A 15105-nucleotide genomic window follows, 5' to 3' on the forward strand; every position below is an offset into this window, starting at 1 on the left:
GTATGAATAAACACAGGCACAAACAAGAAAAAAATGATAAGAGTGAAATACAGTAATCCCTGTAATAACCGGACACCCAGTTTCCGGACATTTTGGGCCTGGGCCTTTGGAACCCAAAAATGGCCAAAAAATGAAATAAACCAAAAAAACAAATACAAACAAGCAAATCCAAATTTTTTTCCCACCCATAATTTGAAATTGACGCTCAGTGCTGAACAGCTGTGTTTACACACAGCCACTTCACCCCTTCCTTCCTCCTCCCTCCCCAGTTACCACCTAACTACCATCGTGAGTAGATGCTCATCGCAGTGGATGCCGCATGTGCTCATTTTTGTGAATAAGTAGTGAATATACTTCTGTCCTTACTAATCACACTACCCAAGTATTTAAATGCACTCACATTTTCCATTTCCCTATCATCCAACCTCACTGTACATCCGTTGACTGGATTTCTCTTGAAGACCACGTCTTTACTTTTCTCTACATTCACCTTTAGTTTCCATTTCTTACACACTCTCCCAAACTCATTCACCAATCCTTGTAGATCCCCTTCGTCTTCACTTAACGGTACAGTATCATCTGCAAACAACAGAGCAGGAAGTTTCCAAACGCTGCCTTCTCTCATTAGGGTCGCTCCAAGCATCCACTGCCATACCTTGCACTTCTTTTATACTTCTATCCATATAGGCCGAACAGCCATGGAGAAATGACACATCCCTGTTTCAGTGAAACATTCACATGGAAAAACTTACTTGGTTCACCATTTGTGCATACTGCAGCCTTGACTCCTTCGTACATACCCTTCACGGCATTCAACAGCTTCCTGTTTCGTATATTTTTTATATTTTCCACATTCCTTGTCTATCCACTCTGTCATATGTATTTTCCAAATCTATGAAGGCCACATACAGCTTATTTCCCTTCTCTAGAAACTTTTCCAAGAAAAACCTGAAGATGAATAGCTGATCTGCACAACCTCTTCCCTTCCCAAAACTTCCCTGTTCTTCTCCAAATAATTCCTTTGTTATTTCCCTAACTCTCAATAAAAAAATTGTGATGAGCAACTTACCCTAGCATGTAGCACACTTGAATTGGCTGCCATCACTCTACATGATGTTTGTCCACTGCTTAGGTGTGCAGTGTCGATCATTGTGGGCCAAAGCACACTGGAATGGGCTGCCATCAGTCTACATGATGTTTGTCCACAGCTTAGATTCAAATGTCAATAATTATGAACCAAGTTGAGATAAACTTTGAACATTTTTTTACTGTGAGGAGGGGTTTCTTGACTGCATGGCAGGCATATTTAACTAATTGTGGACTTGATGTTCAGTGGTGAGGTGTGATACATATCCCAGGATATCAGAGTGGTTTCTTCATAACTCTGCTGCTGTTATGCAAGAGGTCTTGAATACTTCACCCCTCAGGAAAGTGTCTGTGACCAGTCTTTTGTGGTTGGCCAAAACATGGTTTCATTGGCAGGAGTTTGGCAGCTGGCAGGCTATGATATGTAGCCTTCAGTCTGGCAGTTTCTTTTACAAGGAGCGTATCTTCATGTAAAGTGAGGATTCTGACCCTTTCCTTGTATGACATGTTCTTTTTAAGTATCTTGAAAAAGAACTGTGAAAACTTGGAGGGGTCTACAAAAAATTCTTCCAAAAAAAAAGGTGGACGGGGCTGGAAGTAATGTACGTACACTCTCCTGTTATGGGAAATACTTGAGCAGTGAAGGCTTGTGGCAGGCAGTGTGTGGCATTGGATCTGGGAGAGTCTCCAAGTGCAGTCAGTCATCAGTTGGTGAAATTTAGAGGTCAGAGTGTGCAAACAGTCAAAATATCAGTCCACTCTCAGAAAAATGAATGTTGTAGAACTTTTTGGAGTGGTTGTAAGTACAGTACTGTACTGTACCTGTCAAACAGCCCTACAGAAGAAATTGCTTATCTGCGGTCAGTGGCACTGATTGGCTTGACAGACCAGGATTAAGCAACAACAACAGCAACAATCTGTTGATATAAGGCATCAGGAGATGGTACACCCCCAGACTTACTGCACTCTGGGGATGATTGTCGGCATCAAAAGATGTACTGTTTGTAGAGTATGGAGAATCCTTTGCCTTCATGGTGTGATCCCATCCTATCTAACACCTGCCATAACACCTTGTAGACTAAACCGAACAATGCTGTATGTGTCATCACTGGCTGAGCCAGTACCACTCCCAAAGCTCCCTTACACTTTGAAGCTAAAGTCCTCCCTTTTAGAGGAGTTTGTGTTTTGGGAGGCACAGAGTTACGAGACAGCCTGTGCCAACACGCAACACCTCTGTCATTAGATGACAAGCCACACAACGCAATATTCACCCCTGTTGGTATAGGACAGCTATGCAGCATAACTAGGCACATAAAACCCTGTCAGTAGATGACAGCCATACAACACAACTGGGCACATAAAACCTTGTTGGTATATGAGAGCCATGCAACACAACTAGGCACATGAAATAGTCACTACATAAATTGTACCAGACTCTCTTCAGCAACATCCCACCCTCAGACATCCATTACTGACAGTGAAAAAAATACCTACTTACTCATTTCATGTGCAGGGGGATACAAGGCTTCGATCAGAAGATTATACTGCAAGCCCCTCCTCCTGACATGCTCCCATCAGATGTATCCTTATCCCATTTAAAAAAAAAAAAAAAAAAAACTGTATGTCCCCTGTGAAATGCAATAAATTGATTATTTATCAGTCAGTCATCAGTTGATGAGGATAATAGTTGCCTGCATTTCAGCCAAGATCATCAATCAGTGAGGTTAGCAGTTAATGGATTAAGTAGAGCCCATCAGGTTCACCTAGTCAGGCTTATATCAGGACATCATCCAGCCCTCAGTTACCAGTTTAAATTTGGTTTAGGTGGAATTACAGTGTCCTGTTTATAGAATAGGCCCATGAATCATAACACACATAATGAAGCACATCATAGCACATACCATATTAAGAGGCAGACAACATTGATTGTGTAAGGAATCAGTGTGATGGCCCCATACTGACAGTTGCTTACCTACAGTTGACAGGTCTGGCCATGCAGTCAGGGGTTGAGCAACAACAGTGAATCAGTTTTCATATATTCTTTCCCATTACAATTCCAACACCAGTACAAGTTTGCTTTTGCTTGCCTTAGGAAGGCCTTACAGTATAAAGTCTTGGGACAGAAGTAAAGACTTCTACCCAGCTATTGCTATTTGTTATAAAAATTGAACAAAAGGAGTATATAATATTAGTGACTAGAAGTCTTCCATTAGCTTTGATTCAGAGTTGGTGACCCCACCACCTACCTGGTTCTTCAGACAGTCTTATACCTTAAAAGACTTTAGGATGATGGTGGGGAAGAAGATTGTACTTGAGTTTCCCATTTTTCTGACTGTAGAAAAGAAGAAGAAAGAAAAATTGATTTCCACACCCAATATGAACTTGGACTGTTGTATTAGGATGATTGTGGCAGTACCTGAAGTTCAAGGTTCACTTAACCACTTTTATACTGTATAATACTAATTCCTTTAACCATGGTGCATTCACTCAGCACTGCCATCCCTTTTCCTATGTTCAGAACATGTATGTTACTCCATATTGCCCCCTTCTCCTCTGCCCACAGAACATATACCTCACCCTGTCTTCCCATTCTCTTCTCATAGAACATTTGCCTTACACTGCATTCCATTGCCTGCACTTCTTTTCCATCATTTTCCAGCATTACATTGTTCCAGACATTGATTCATTGCTTCCCTACCCCTGTTGTGTATTCAAATTCTATGTGTTCTCATTGACACTGTGCAGCCTCCATTTGCTCACACCCCATTGTTGACCTTTCCTCAGAATATCCATGTGTCATTCCTGCGCACTGTGCCGCCCTACAGTCATCAAGCAGATGTGTGGGTGGAACTGCTCAAGACCTTCCAGTACACTCAGGTGGTGTTTGTCCACTCCTCGGACACGGATGGCCGGGCACTCCTCACCCGCTTCCAAAACCAGGCGCAAAGCCATGAAGATGACAAGGACATCAAGGTTGGTTTTTAAAGATTGTTTTGTTATGCAACAAACTGATTTTACATAACAGTTCAGTTCCTGGAATGCACTGCAAGGACAGTTCTTTGTGATAACTCTGTAAAAGAGGCCCCTTTTCCCCACTTTAACTGCCCACCCTGTACCTTACTGTAGTAACCAACCTGCTGTCTATAATCTCATAAGATACAAGCCTCCCTCTGCCAGGAAATTTAGACAGCTAAATTTATAGCAAGTCATTTTGGGCAACTATATTTACATTAAGCTTTTTTGCTTGAGCCAGCATACTGTGCATCATTGTAGCATTTCCACAGGGGCCTCAGATGAGCTGTAGTTGGTCAAATGCAAATATATATATATATATTTATAATGATGGCCAGCAAAACCAGAGTGATGATGTACATGATATATTATTGGTGACGTTTCGGTTTTATAACACAAACCATCTTCAGACCTAAAACAAAAATAAAAACACACAAAATAGAAAATAAACCAATATATAATTTTCTCATCTTCCACAGAATAAAATAACAGGGAACAGAGCAGGTCATATGAAATAAAATCACAATACAACAATTTACCAGCTAAAAACAGAGCAACTGTGTAGAGGAGTCGTGTGAGCCAAGGGATGGTCGTAGCTCTGCCATTAGTAGAGACTCCGCTATAAGTCTAGTCAAGTCATCTCGTGTAGTGAACAAAATTCGAAAGTTCTGGCTATTTATAGGGTGACTTTCCGAATCTGAATGATTTCGAACTGCAGAAAATGATGGTTTCGAGATTGGGAGTCCTGTCCTATGAGACCTTCGCTGATGCTCGGCAATCCTGGTAGCTAGATGGCGCTTAGTTTGACCAATATAGGATGCATTACAGCAACCACAGTGAAATCGATACACCACCGAGGACTGCAGGGCATCCGGGACGCGGTCTTTAAACACGAAACACTGAGACAGGATTTGGGGAGATTTAAACACCACCCTCAACGATATCTGCAGATAAAAGTCGTGAATTAGTTTGATTATCCTGTTACGTAAAAAATTTCATTTAGGACCTAAATACTGTACTGAAAAATGAACTTTAGCTTTCTCAACCGTGTGAATTTTTTTCAAAGTATTGGTTCTTAATTTAGTTAGCTGTATTCCAATATACATATCTACAAATTTAGTTGGGAATCCATTGTGGTACAGGGTTTTCCTCAGAAACTGCAGCTCATTATGTAGAGAAAAATATGAGGAGCATAAATTATAGGCCCTAGTCACCAGAGTTAGAATTAAATTACGTTTATATTGGAGGGGAACGTTTGAGTTAAATTTAGTAGTTAATCCTGTATATGTAGGTTTCCTGTATACTGACGTTGTAAAAGTTCCTTCTGTTCTCTCTATGCAAATATCTAAAAAGGGGAGTTTATTATTTTGCTCCGTTTCACAGGTAAACTGTATATTTTTATGTTTAGAATTTAAATAATCCAAAAACAAGGGCACATGAGACGGGGACCTAAAAATGGCAAACGTGTCATCCACGTAGCGTTTGAAATAAAGTGGCTTAAAATGGGTGGGACAATCCTTTAACCATATAGATTCGTGATAAGCTAAAAAAGCATTAGCAAGGCTGGGTCCAAGAGGATTTCCCATAGCCACTCCTTCGACTTGTTTAAAGTAAGAACCATTAAAAGTAAAGTAACAGTCTTGCACTGACAATGAGAGCAGTTTATGAAAATGGTCTTTATTTAACCCTCCAATGTTGTTAGTTTCATTAAACAAATTATCACGGCAGATATCCACAGTTTCATCAAGGGGGATATTTGTGAATAGGGATTTTACATCAAATGAACCCATGAAACAATCGTTAAATTTAAGTTCACAAATACCTTTAGCAAAAGAAAAAGAATCTTTCACAGTGTAATCATTAAAAGTTATCTCATAGGACAGGACTCCCAATCTCGAAACCATCATTTTCTGCAGTTCGAAATCATTCAGATTCGGAAAGTCACCCTATAAATAGCCAGAACTTTCGAATTTTGTTCACTACACGAGATGACTTGACTAGACTTATAGCGGAGTCTCTACTAATGGCAGAGCTACGACCATCCCTTGGCTCACACGACTCCTCTACACAGTTGCTCTGTTTTTAGCTGGTAAATTGTTGTATTGTGATTTTATTTCATATGACCTGCTCTGTTCCCTGTTATTTTATTCTGTGGAAGATGAGAAAATTATATATTGGTTTATTTTTTATTTTGTGTGTTTTTATTTTTGTTTTAGGTCTGAAGATGGTTTGTGTTATAAAAGCGAAACGTCACCAATAATAAATCATGTACATCATCACTCTGATTTTGCTGGCCATCATTAGATTCCGCTTCCCACAGCACGAAAGTATCGCTAATATATATATATATATATATATATATATATACATACATACAGGGACAAATGAAGAATCTTGGGGATATAAAGTAATGAACCTGATGGTAGAAAATTCACTAACTCAGCACGTCATAGAAAATACAGGAACTAGAGGAGAGAGTGAAACATCTGTTGGATTATGTACTTACAGAAGATCATAATCACATGTTTGAGAAATCACTGTTTCCTGCAGAAGATTGACCGTTTACTCAGTGAAATTCAGGTGTTGATGAGAAATATGAGAGTGAGAGAAAAAACACATTAACAGGTTAGGCAGAACTATGGAAAAGTAGACTTTGCATCCTTAAGACATTATTTTGGCTTTGCAGGTTGAAGAAAAATAACAATATCAGAAAATATCCATGAGAAATGTGGAATTATGATGAATATATATGGAGGGACTGTAAGAAAATGTTCTGGAGAGAAGTGAAAAGAGTAAGACAGGGTGGAAGTGAAGTTAGCAGGGGAGTGAAAGATAAACATGGTAGATTACTAGTGGAGAAGGGAGAAAAAGTGAGCAGATGGAGAGAACACTTTAAGGAATTGTTGAACGTAGAGGATGGAAGTAATGCGAGTATAAGTGGCTGGGGAATGGCTGGGAGAAGGAGGGAGGTGAGAAGACAGGTAGAAATCAGTAGGATAGAGGTTGTGGAAGCAATGAAGAAAGTTAAATCGGGGAAAGCCCCAGGAATTGATGGAGTGTGTGGTGAGATGCTGAAGCATGGGGGAGAGATAGTAGTAGAATGGATGTGGAAGATGTGCAGATTGGCCTGGGAGGAAGGTAGAGTCCCGGAGGATTGGAAGTCAGGTATAATTATTCCCTTGTACAAAGGAAAAGGGGAAAAAGAAGTGTGTGGTAATCATAGGGGCATTTGTCTTCTTAGTATAATAGGAAAAGTGTATGGTAGGATACTTATAGACAGAGTTAGAGAAAGAACAGAGAAATTAGTTGGAGAAGAACAGGGAGGCTTTAGGAAGGGAAGAGGTTGTGTAGATCAGATATTCATTCTTAGATCTTTAGTGGAAAAGTTTCTAGAGAAGGGAAAGAAGTTGTATGCGGCTTTCATGGATTTGGAGAAAGCATATGACAGGGTGGATAGACAAGGATTGTGGAAAGTGTTAAGAATATATGGAGTAGATGGGAAGTTGTTGAATGCTGTGAAGAGTATGTATGATGGTGCTAAGGCTGCAGTGCGTGTGGATGGTGAACTAAGTGAATTTTTCTCTTTGAAAGTTGGTTTGAAACAGGGATGTGTCATGTCTCCATGGTTGTTCAATCTGTACATGGATGGGGTAATAAAAGAGGTACAAGGTAGGGTAGTGGATGTTGGAGTGGCCCTGGTGAGAGAGGATAGTGTTTGGAAACTCCCTGTACTGTTGTTTGCAGATGATACTGTGTTGTTGAGTGAAGATGAAGGGGAGCTGCAAGGCTTGGTGGATGAGTTTGAGAGAGTGTGTAAGAAACGGAACCTAAAGGTGAATGTAGGGAAGAGTAAAGTGATGGTCTTTGAGAGAGGTGAAGTCAGTGAATGTATAGCGAGGTTGGATGGTGAGGAATTGGAAAATGTGAGTACGTTTAAGTATTTGGGTAGTGTGATGAGTAAGGATGGAGGTTTGGAGGGTGAAGTGCTTGAAAGGGTACAGCAGGGAAGAAAGGTTGCTGGTTCCTTGAAGGCAGTGATAAGAGGCAGGGAAGTGAGCATGGAAGTAAAAAAGTTACTACATGACAGTATTGTGATACCAACTCTAACGTACGGAAGTGAAGCTTGGACGTTGTTGGAAGGACACAAGTCAAGAGTGAGAGCAGTGGAAATGAGTTATTTAAGAGGAGCTTGTGGAGTCACGTGGAGAGACAGGCTGACGAATGAGGATATAAAGGAGCGTTGTGGTGTTGATGTGGATGTGATAGGAAGCGTTGTGAGGAACACACTGAGGTGGTTTGGCCATGTGGAGAGGATGGAGGGTGAAAGACTGACGAAGAGAGTGTATGTGAGTGAGGTGGAGGGTGGAAGAGGGAGGGGGAGACCGAGGATGAGATGGAGGGATGGGGTGGAGAGGTATATGAGAGAGGGGGGTGTGAGTTGGGAGCGGGGTAGTGAAATGGCGGGGGACAGGGCGACTTGGAGGCGATTTGTTTGTGGCCACCCCAAACGGGATTGAGGCGTCTGGCAATAGATAGATAGATAGATATATGAAGAGGGTGTAAGTAGACCAGTCCCAAAATTTGCTATTTAAATGGAAAGGAAAAAGGAATGGTTTAATTATTGATGTGGGAAAGCCCAGGAAAAATGAAATACAGCGTGGAGTAGGTTACCAAGAAGACATAGTGAGAGAGTGTGGAATGACTATAAGGAGGCAAGAAATTACTATTTAAAGGTATGAAGAGATGAAGAAGTGAAATATGAGAAGGATGTAGTGATTAAAATTAAACAGGAACCAAATTGTTCTCCAGAGATATAGACAGCAAACTGAAAGTAATGGACATCATAGTGTGAATGAGACATGGGGAATTGCTATATGGTATGGATGAGGATATAAGTGAGATAATGAACACTAGGATATATTCAGTATTTGTAAATGAAGTGAATTTCTGGGATCAGACAAAGAAGGGAGGGCTCAGCAGTTAGCTGATATAGTAGTTGATAGATATTATTTGTTATTTTTGATGAGGGAATTTGTTGTGAGGAAGGCGATGGGGCTAGATGGCATTGCTGGATGGATACTGAAAGTATTGCCTGGTGTGCCTGAGCATGGAGTCCCAGCCCTGGTGCCCTGTGTGGAGGTTAGCTATGACCCCGCGTCAAAGGGCTATTGTAATTACAAGTCGCAGGTGCCCCTCGTCACCAGAGTATATTACAGTGTCCCCCAGGCATGACAGGTTCCTCCTCATCCTGTAGTATGGGCAGAGTGCTATCGGCTCCTCATCCTTCCAGTTGGCCTGTTACCCAGCATTCAAGCACTCATGGAGGAGCCTGTAGTCCTTGTCCTGGTGTGTTCCTCTTCCACTTGATGGAGGTCCATGGTGGTGCCTTCTTCGTCTTCTAGGGTGTAGGCAATCGCTGCTGTGATTGCGACACATGTAGCCTTGTCTTCCGCCAGGTCGTCTTGTCCAGTCTGCCCCATAGCATGGGGTTTCTTGAGAGTGCATCTGCTGCGCGGTTCACCTCCCCTTTCAGGTAGTTTATGTGAAATGAGTACATCAATGTTTTTCTCCTTGAGATTGAGTATGCAAGTTGCTAATGTCTTTCAGCTATTTGTCCTTGAAGATCTTGATGAGTGCACGGTGGTCTGTGATGAAGGTGAGGTCTAGACATCCCAGCATGAACAGGCACACCTTTTTCAGGCACCATGCAATGGCAAGGGCCTTCCCCTCCAGTGTTGAGTAGTTCTTCTTGACTGATGTTAGATGGTGGGTGCTGCACAGGCCCAGTTTCCAGCCACCCTTACAGCACAGGGGGGCTCCTTGAGACACACACTGGCAGTACTTCTACATGACCACAAAAGCGATGCCAAGCCTACTGTAGTCGGTGAACACTGCTGTGGTCCATGTGGCATCGTATTACTGTAGGCTCTCCACTGCAAGCTCGCCAATAGCCTCCTTTGTTGACTCAAAGATGGACTGGAGTTGGCCATCCCAGTACACCACTTTCCCTGACATTTTTTTCAGTAATTCTCTGAAGGGCTTCATGAGTGGTGCAGCGACAAGGAATGGCGCCACCTGGTTCACCAGCCCGAACCACGATCGGATATCTGTGAGGGAGGGGTGTAGTGGCATCTGGAGATTGGTTATACTGCTTAGCAAGTCCTGGCTAGGCTGATACTCCTACCAGCTGAGCAGATAACCTGCAAAGGTCACACTTCTCCTGCAGAAAAGGTATTTGTCTGGCCGAAGCATGATCCCATTTTCCGCACATGTTTGCAGGAATTAGTATGTGTACCTGAAAGCATCAGTGACGCTACGGTCAGGCAGGAATGTGTCGTTGACACATTTCAGTTTCCTGGGGATCTCGTCTGTCGCGTCGTCGAAGCACTTGGTAAAGGCGTCCTACGCTGCACAGTGGCCATGGGTGTGCGCTGGTAGTGGAAGCAGCCCCATGGGGTGATGAAGGTGGTCACCTTCTCCTCTCCTCGTCTAGGGGGATCTGGTGGTACCCTGAATAAGCGTCCACTACTGTTTTGACCATGTGCTTCAGCACACTGGTCATTGCATCGAATTGGGGGCGGGTGTGGCATGTCTCCCGCTGACTTGCCTGGTTTAGTCGCTGATAGTCCACTGGTCTGTGTGGCCGCCCGTCCTTCTTCGGGACCACCACCATATGGGAACACCATTCCATGGTTTCTCCAGCCAGTACAGGCTCGATGATACCCTTCCTTATGCCCTCTTCCAACTGCCGGGGAACTTTGTCGTAGAAGTGGTGGGGGCGGACACTTTCGTGTGCACCATGTAGGACTTTGAACAGGGGCGCAGGTGGATGTGGCAGGCTGGCCTTCTCATCTCCAGCAGGGGGACACAGTTCACTGTGAATGTCATGTGCCGGAAATGCTCCAGGAACCACTTTTCCAACAGGTTCACATTTTCTTCTGTCAGGGCATATGGGGGAGTATTGGGTTGGGGATGGATTGGGAGCTCTTCCACCTGTTCAATGGTCCCTACAGTCACCGGCATGTTAGGGAAGTCATGTGGCACCACACCCAGCACTTTGCACATCTGCAGCGACAGATACAGCCACTGCACCCCATCAGCAAAGTATAGGTTCACCATAGCAGACTTTCTGCCCACATTGAAGCGGCATTCATTTCATCCCACGATGTGTATGCTCCCGCCTGTGAGGTGACTAATACGGTAGGTCTCTGTAGACTTCACAGAGTCAACCCGACGCCCCTCACAAGGTGGCATCCTGCTATGCATACCTGTGCGCCCCTATCAACCAATGCCGACACCTTGCATGCTGCGAGCAGGTTGTCACACTTCACTTGCACCCTGAGGCATGTTAATGCCTCGGTTCTGGCTGTTGTGACGTTGCCGGTGATCTTGGCGAGGCTGGGCCGCTCCACCGACCTACACACCCGCTGGAAGTTGCTGACCCTCACACATCTGTGGCAGGTGGCCTTGACCGCAGGGCACTGGTGCTCCCCATTGCACTTGCTGCCGCCACACCTCCAGCATCCCTTTTGCTGGTGGGGGAGGGGCACGAGGCTGGGGTGGTCCTGCACCTGCCTGCTGCATCCGAGCGACAATGGCTGCTTCCATTTCCTCCTCGTCACTCACTGAAGCACCTGCCACTCCACTACGGCCGCGCACTCCTACCATTTTCTTCACCGATTCGAACACTTCACAGGCGTTTCTGATTTCTTCCACAAATTGCAACACTGGAAGTTGCCACAGCACTTCTGTTTTCATACTGAGGTTGTGCAGCCCCATCACAAGCTTTTTTGGTAGCATGAAATCATAGAGATTTATAGAACGATGGGGGCACTTGCAATCACACTGCTGCCTTGGCTCTACATTTTACCACTTATGAACACACACTATCATTGGCCTGCATGTATGTGAAGAAGTCCAACCATGCTCCCACAGTGCACTTGGGGCCCACCACCATGCTCCTCACCACGCCGACAGCCTCCTCTGTGCACATGGCCTTGTATCTGTGCTTGGCCACTTGTGCGTCTGTGCATTGCTGCACTTCGGGATCACACAGCAATCTCACTTAACCTGCGGCCAAGGGTGGGACCCACCTGCAACCACTGCTGTAGTAACTGACACTGCAGGCCCACGCCTCGAACTGGGATGGCGACAGTCCCATAGTGGCCTTATTGGGGGTTGCAGGTGGTGTTGGCACTCACTACTGGGCCTGTGCCTCCGGGTGCAGGGCTGGGTACACCGGCCAGTAGGCTGTGCCCATTCCTGGGGTGGTGGCACATTGTACATGTTGCTGTGCACGTGGTCTCCCAGCGCTGTGTAGTGGAACCAATCCTTTGACTCTGGGTTTGCCTGCTCGAGCATTGGCGCCTCCGCCCCTGGATCACCCGTGAAACTCCGCTGTGCCATGTTGGGGTGAGAACCAGGAGGGAGATGTAAACAGCGAGGCCAGCATGAGATTTATTCTGAGAGGCCCAGGCATGGGCGCATCGTGTCTCTAGCTTGGCCTGAATCAGACTGCCTGCCAAGCCCCAGGTGTGGACGGTGACTTATGTGGGAAAACTTCCCACGCAAACACAATCTCCAACAGAAGTTCAATCCTACACATGTCAGAAAGGGAGGAGGACCTAGGAGTGATAATCAGTAACAGACTGGCTCCGGCCTACCACACCAGTGAGAAGGTACATAACATGTGTACACTGTTTGCTAATATGAGAATAGTATTCACATACATAAATGAAGACATGCTGAGAAAGGTAATAACATCATCATCAGACCAACCCTGGAGTATGCATCAGTTTTCTGGAATCCTCATCTCAAAAAACATGTAGATAAGATTGATAAAGTACAAAGGGCGGCTACAAGATGGGTACCAAGCTTAAGGGGTCAAAGCTACGAAGAAAGACTAGAAAAATTGAGTCTACCAACACTAGAGGAGAAAAGACAAAGAGAAGACATGGTTTTGGTGCTTATTCAGTGGAAGTACCTTAGCTATGGCCTCTCCTTTATTGTGTCTTTAATTGTTTCTTTGTGATTGAGCTTTTTTCTCTCCTTCTATTTTCAGTTTTTCTCCCTTTTTATACATATCATATATTATCAACTTTATGTGTTCTCTTTTGTCTTCTTTTCGAAATAGTAAGTCACTCAATATATTTTCTTCACATGGTTGGGCATATATTTCATTCCTGTTTCTTATTTCACTTTAGGCAGGACAGAATAATATAAAATGTTCTAGATTTTCTATTTCATTATCATATTCTGAGCATTTTATGTCACCGTTATTGAATATATTTCTATAATTTAAGGCCATTGTATTACTGCGACATCTGATGTAAGTCTCTGATGCAGGATGATTGTCATAAAATTTTTCTTCTCTTATCTCTCTCTTATTTCTTTGTACAGCTCCACACTACTTTTACTTTGTAGTTCAGTCCACCAATTTTTACTGTCCCAATGACGCCCTACTGTACTTTCTTTATACAGTACTGTCTCTGCTCATTGTCTTTATATTACATTCATTCAATTCTGTCTCTTCTGTTGTCTTAATTTCTGCTATCCACGTATCTTCCTTGAAGTTTATTTCTTGAAAGACTCTCCTGTCTGGTGTATCTTCTTTGTTCAGTAGGTAGTTGATGAAAGTCATCTTGGTTTTCTTGAGTCTTGCCTCCATTGCTGTCGCTCCTACTACTTCTCCTCTCAGGACACATACTGGTGCGTGGTTGGGGGCTCTCAGAATCAGTCTTTATACTCTATTCTCTATTCTTTGTAAAGAGTTGATTTCAGTTTTGTTAAAGTTATTACATCCGTTCCACGTAGAATAGAAAGCAGTGCTACATTCTTCCAGTAAGTCTTACCTATTAATAATCTATTACAGCTCTTAGCAATAATTGATGACATTTGATTTGCTAAGTTCCTAGCTTTTTTATCATGTTAGCTTTATGTAATTTAAAGCAATCTTTTTTATCTGTTACTGTTACTCCTAAATATTGTAATTTAACTGATATTCCTGCTACTTCATCAGGTTTATTTTTTATGTTAAAAATTATTACATTGCCCTTGTTGGTATTTATTTCTAATCCATACCCTATAACTACACTTTCCAAAACTTGAATTCCCCTTTCTGCCTCTTCTACTGACTGAGCTAAACATAGGATGTCATCAGCAAAGAAGAGTGTATTTATATAAAAATTGTCATCTTTGAATCCTAATTTGCTGTTATTTAACTAAGTATAGAATATGTCTATCTATCCATCTATCTATTGCCAGATGCCATAATCCCATAAGGGGTGGCCATTTGACTTTGAGTTATTGGTTTTACGGGGAGGGGCACTAACCCTCCACCAACCCACTTGTTGACACTTAGGGAGCACGTATGAGTTGGTTATATGGTTACCACCCAGTGTAGTAAATGGTTTCTTGGCTTACATGAAACCATTTGGCTTGTCACTCAATGTAAAGCCACCTGTGAAGGAAAGAAGAGCAAAAAAGAAGTGACAGGAAAGATGGGAGATATAGGAAGAGAGGAGGGCAGGCACAGAAAAAGAATGATAAAGGCTAAGGAAGAAGTAGGCAGCACTACATCAAGTGAATGGATGATGGTTGCCACAACCTACCACCAATATGTAATCAGTTTAAATAGTGTTGTAGAAACGGTGCTACCATGTCTTATTATAAAAAAAAAAGATAATAATAATTTGGTTTTACGCCAGGTATCCCCGAAGGGCTAAGGCATTCCCCCTGGTAGAGGACTTTTGGACTGGAGCGTGTAGCATTTTATGACCGGATGCCCTTCCTGATGTCTACCAATGACCTTTGGGTGGATTCGATCCTCCGACCCTTCGGATCCACCCAAGGGTCATTGGTAGACATCAGGAAGGGCATTCCACTTGTTATTACTACTTCTTTCTCTCTTTCATCATTTAATTTAATACAGTACACTTGCCTACTGCACGAGCTCAGAGTGCACACAACGCGCCAATAGTGACCTAGAGGCTCATGGGGAAGGTGCCT

The 15105-nt window shown here is 43.3% G+C and overlaps 1 protein-coding gene across 1 annotated transcript in view; it reads left to right on the forward strand.

The window, feature by feature from the left end:
* LOC145415050 (glutamate [NMDA] receptor subunit 1-like) overlaps positions 1-15105 on the forward strand; it is a 529989-nt gene that overhangs the window by 106069 nt on the left and 408815 nt on the right. The window contains exon 4 of the mRNA XM_080284465.1: positions 3871-4059. Coding sequence (XP_080140591.1) covers positions 3871-4059 — 189 coding nt within the window. The remainder of the gene's footprint in view (positions 1-3870; positions 4060-15105) is intronic.

Source organism: Coenobita brevimanus, chromosome 101, assembly GCF_032717465.1.
Source record: "Coenobita brevimanus isolate Jiangsu-jjx chromosome 101, ASM3271746v2, whole genome shotgun sequence".
NCBI classification, from domain to species: domain Eukaryota; kingdom Metazoa; phylum Arthropoda; class Malacostraca; order Decapoda; family Coenobitidae; genus Coenobita; species Coenobita brevimanus.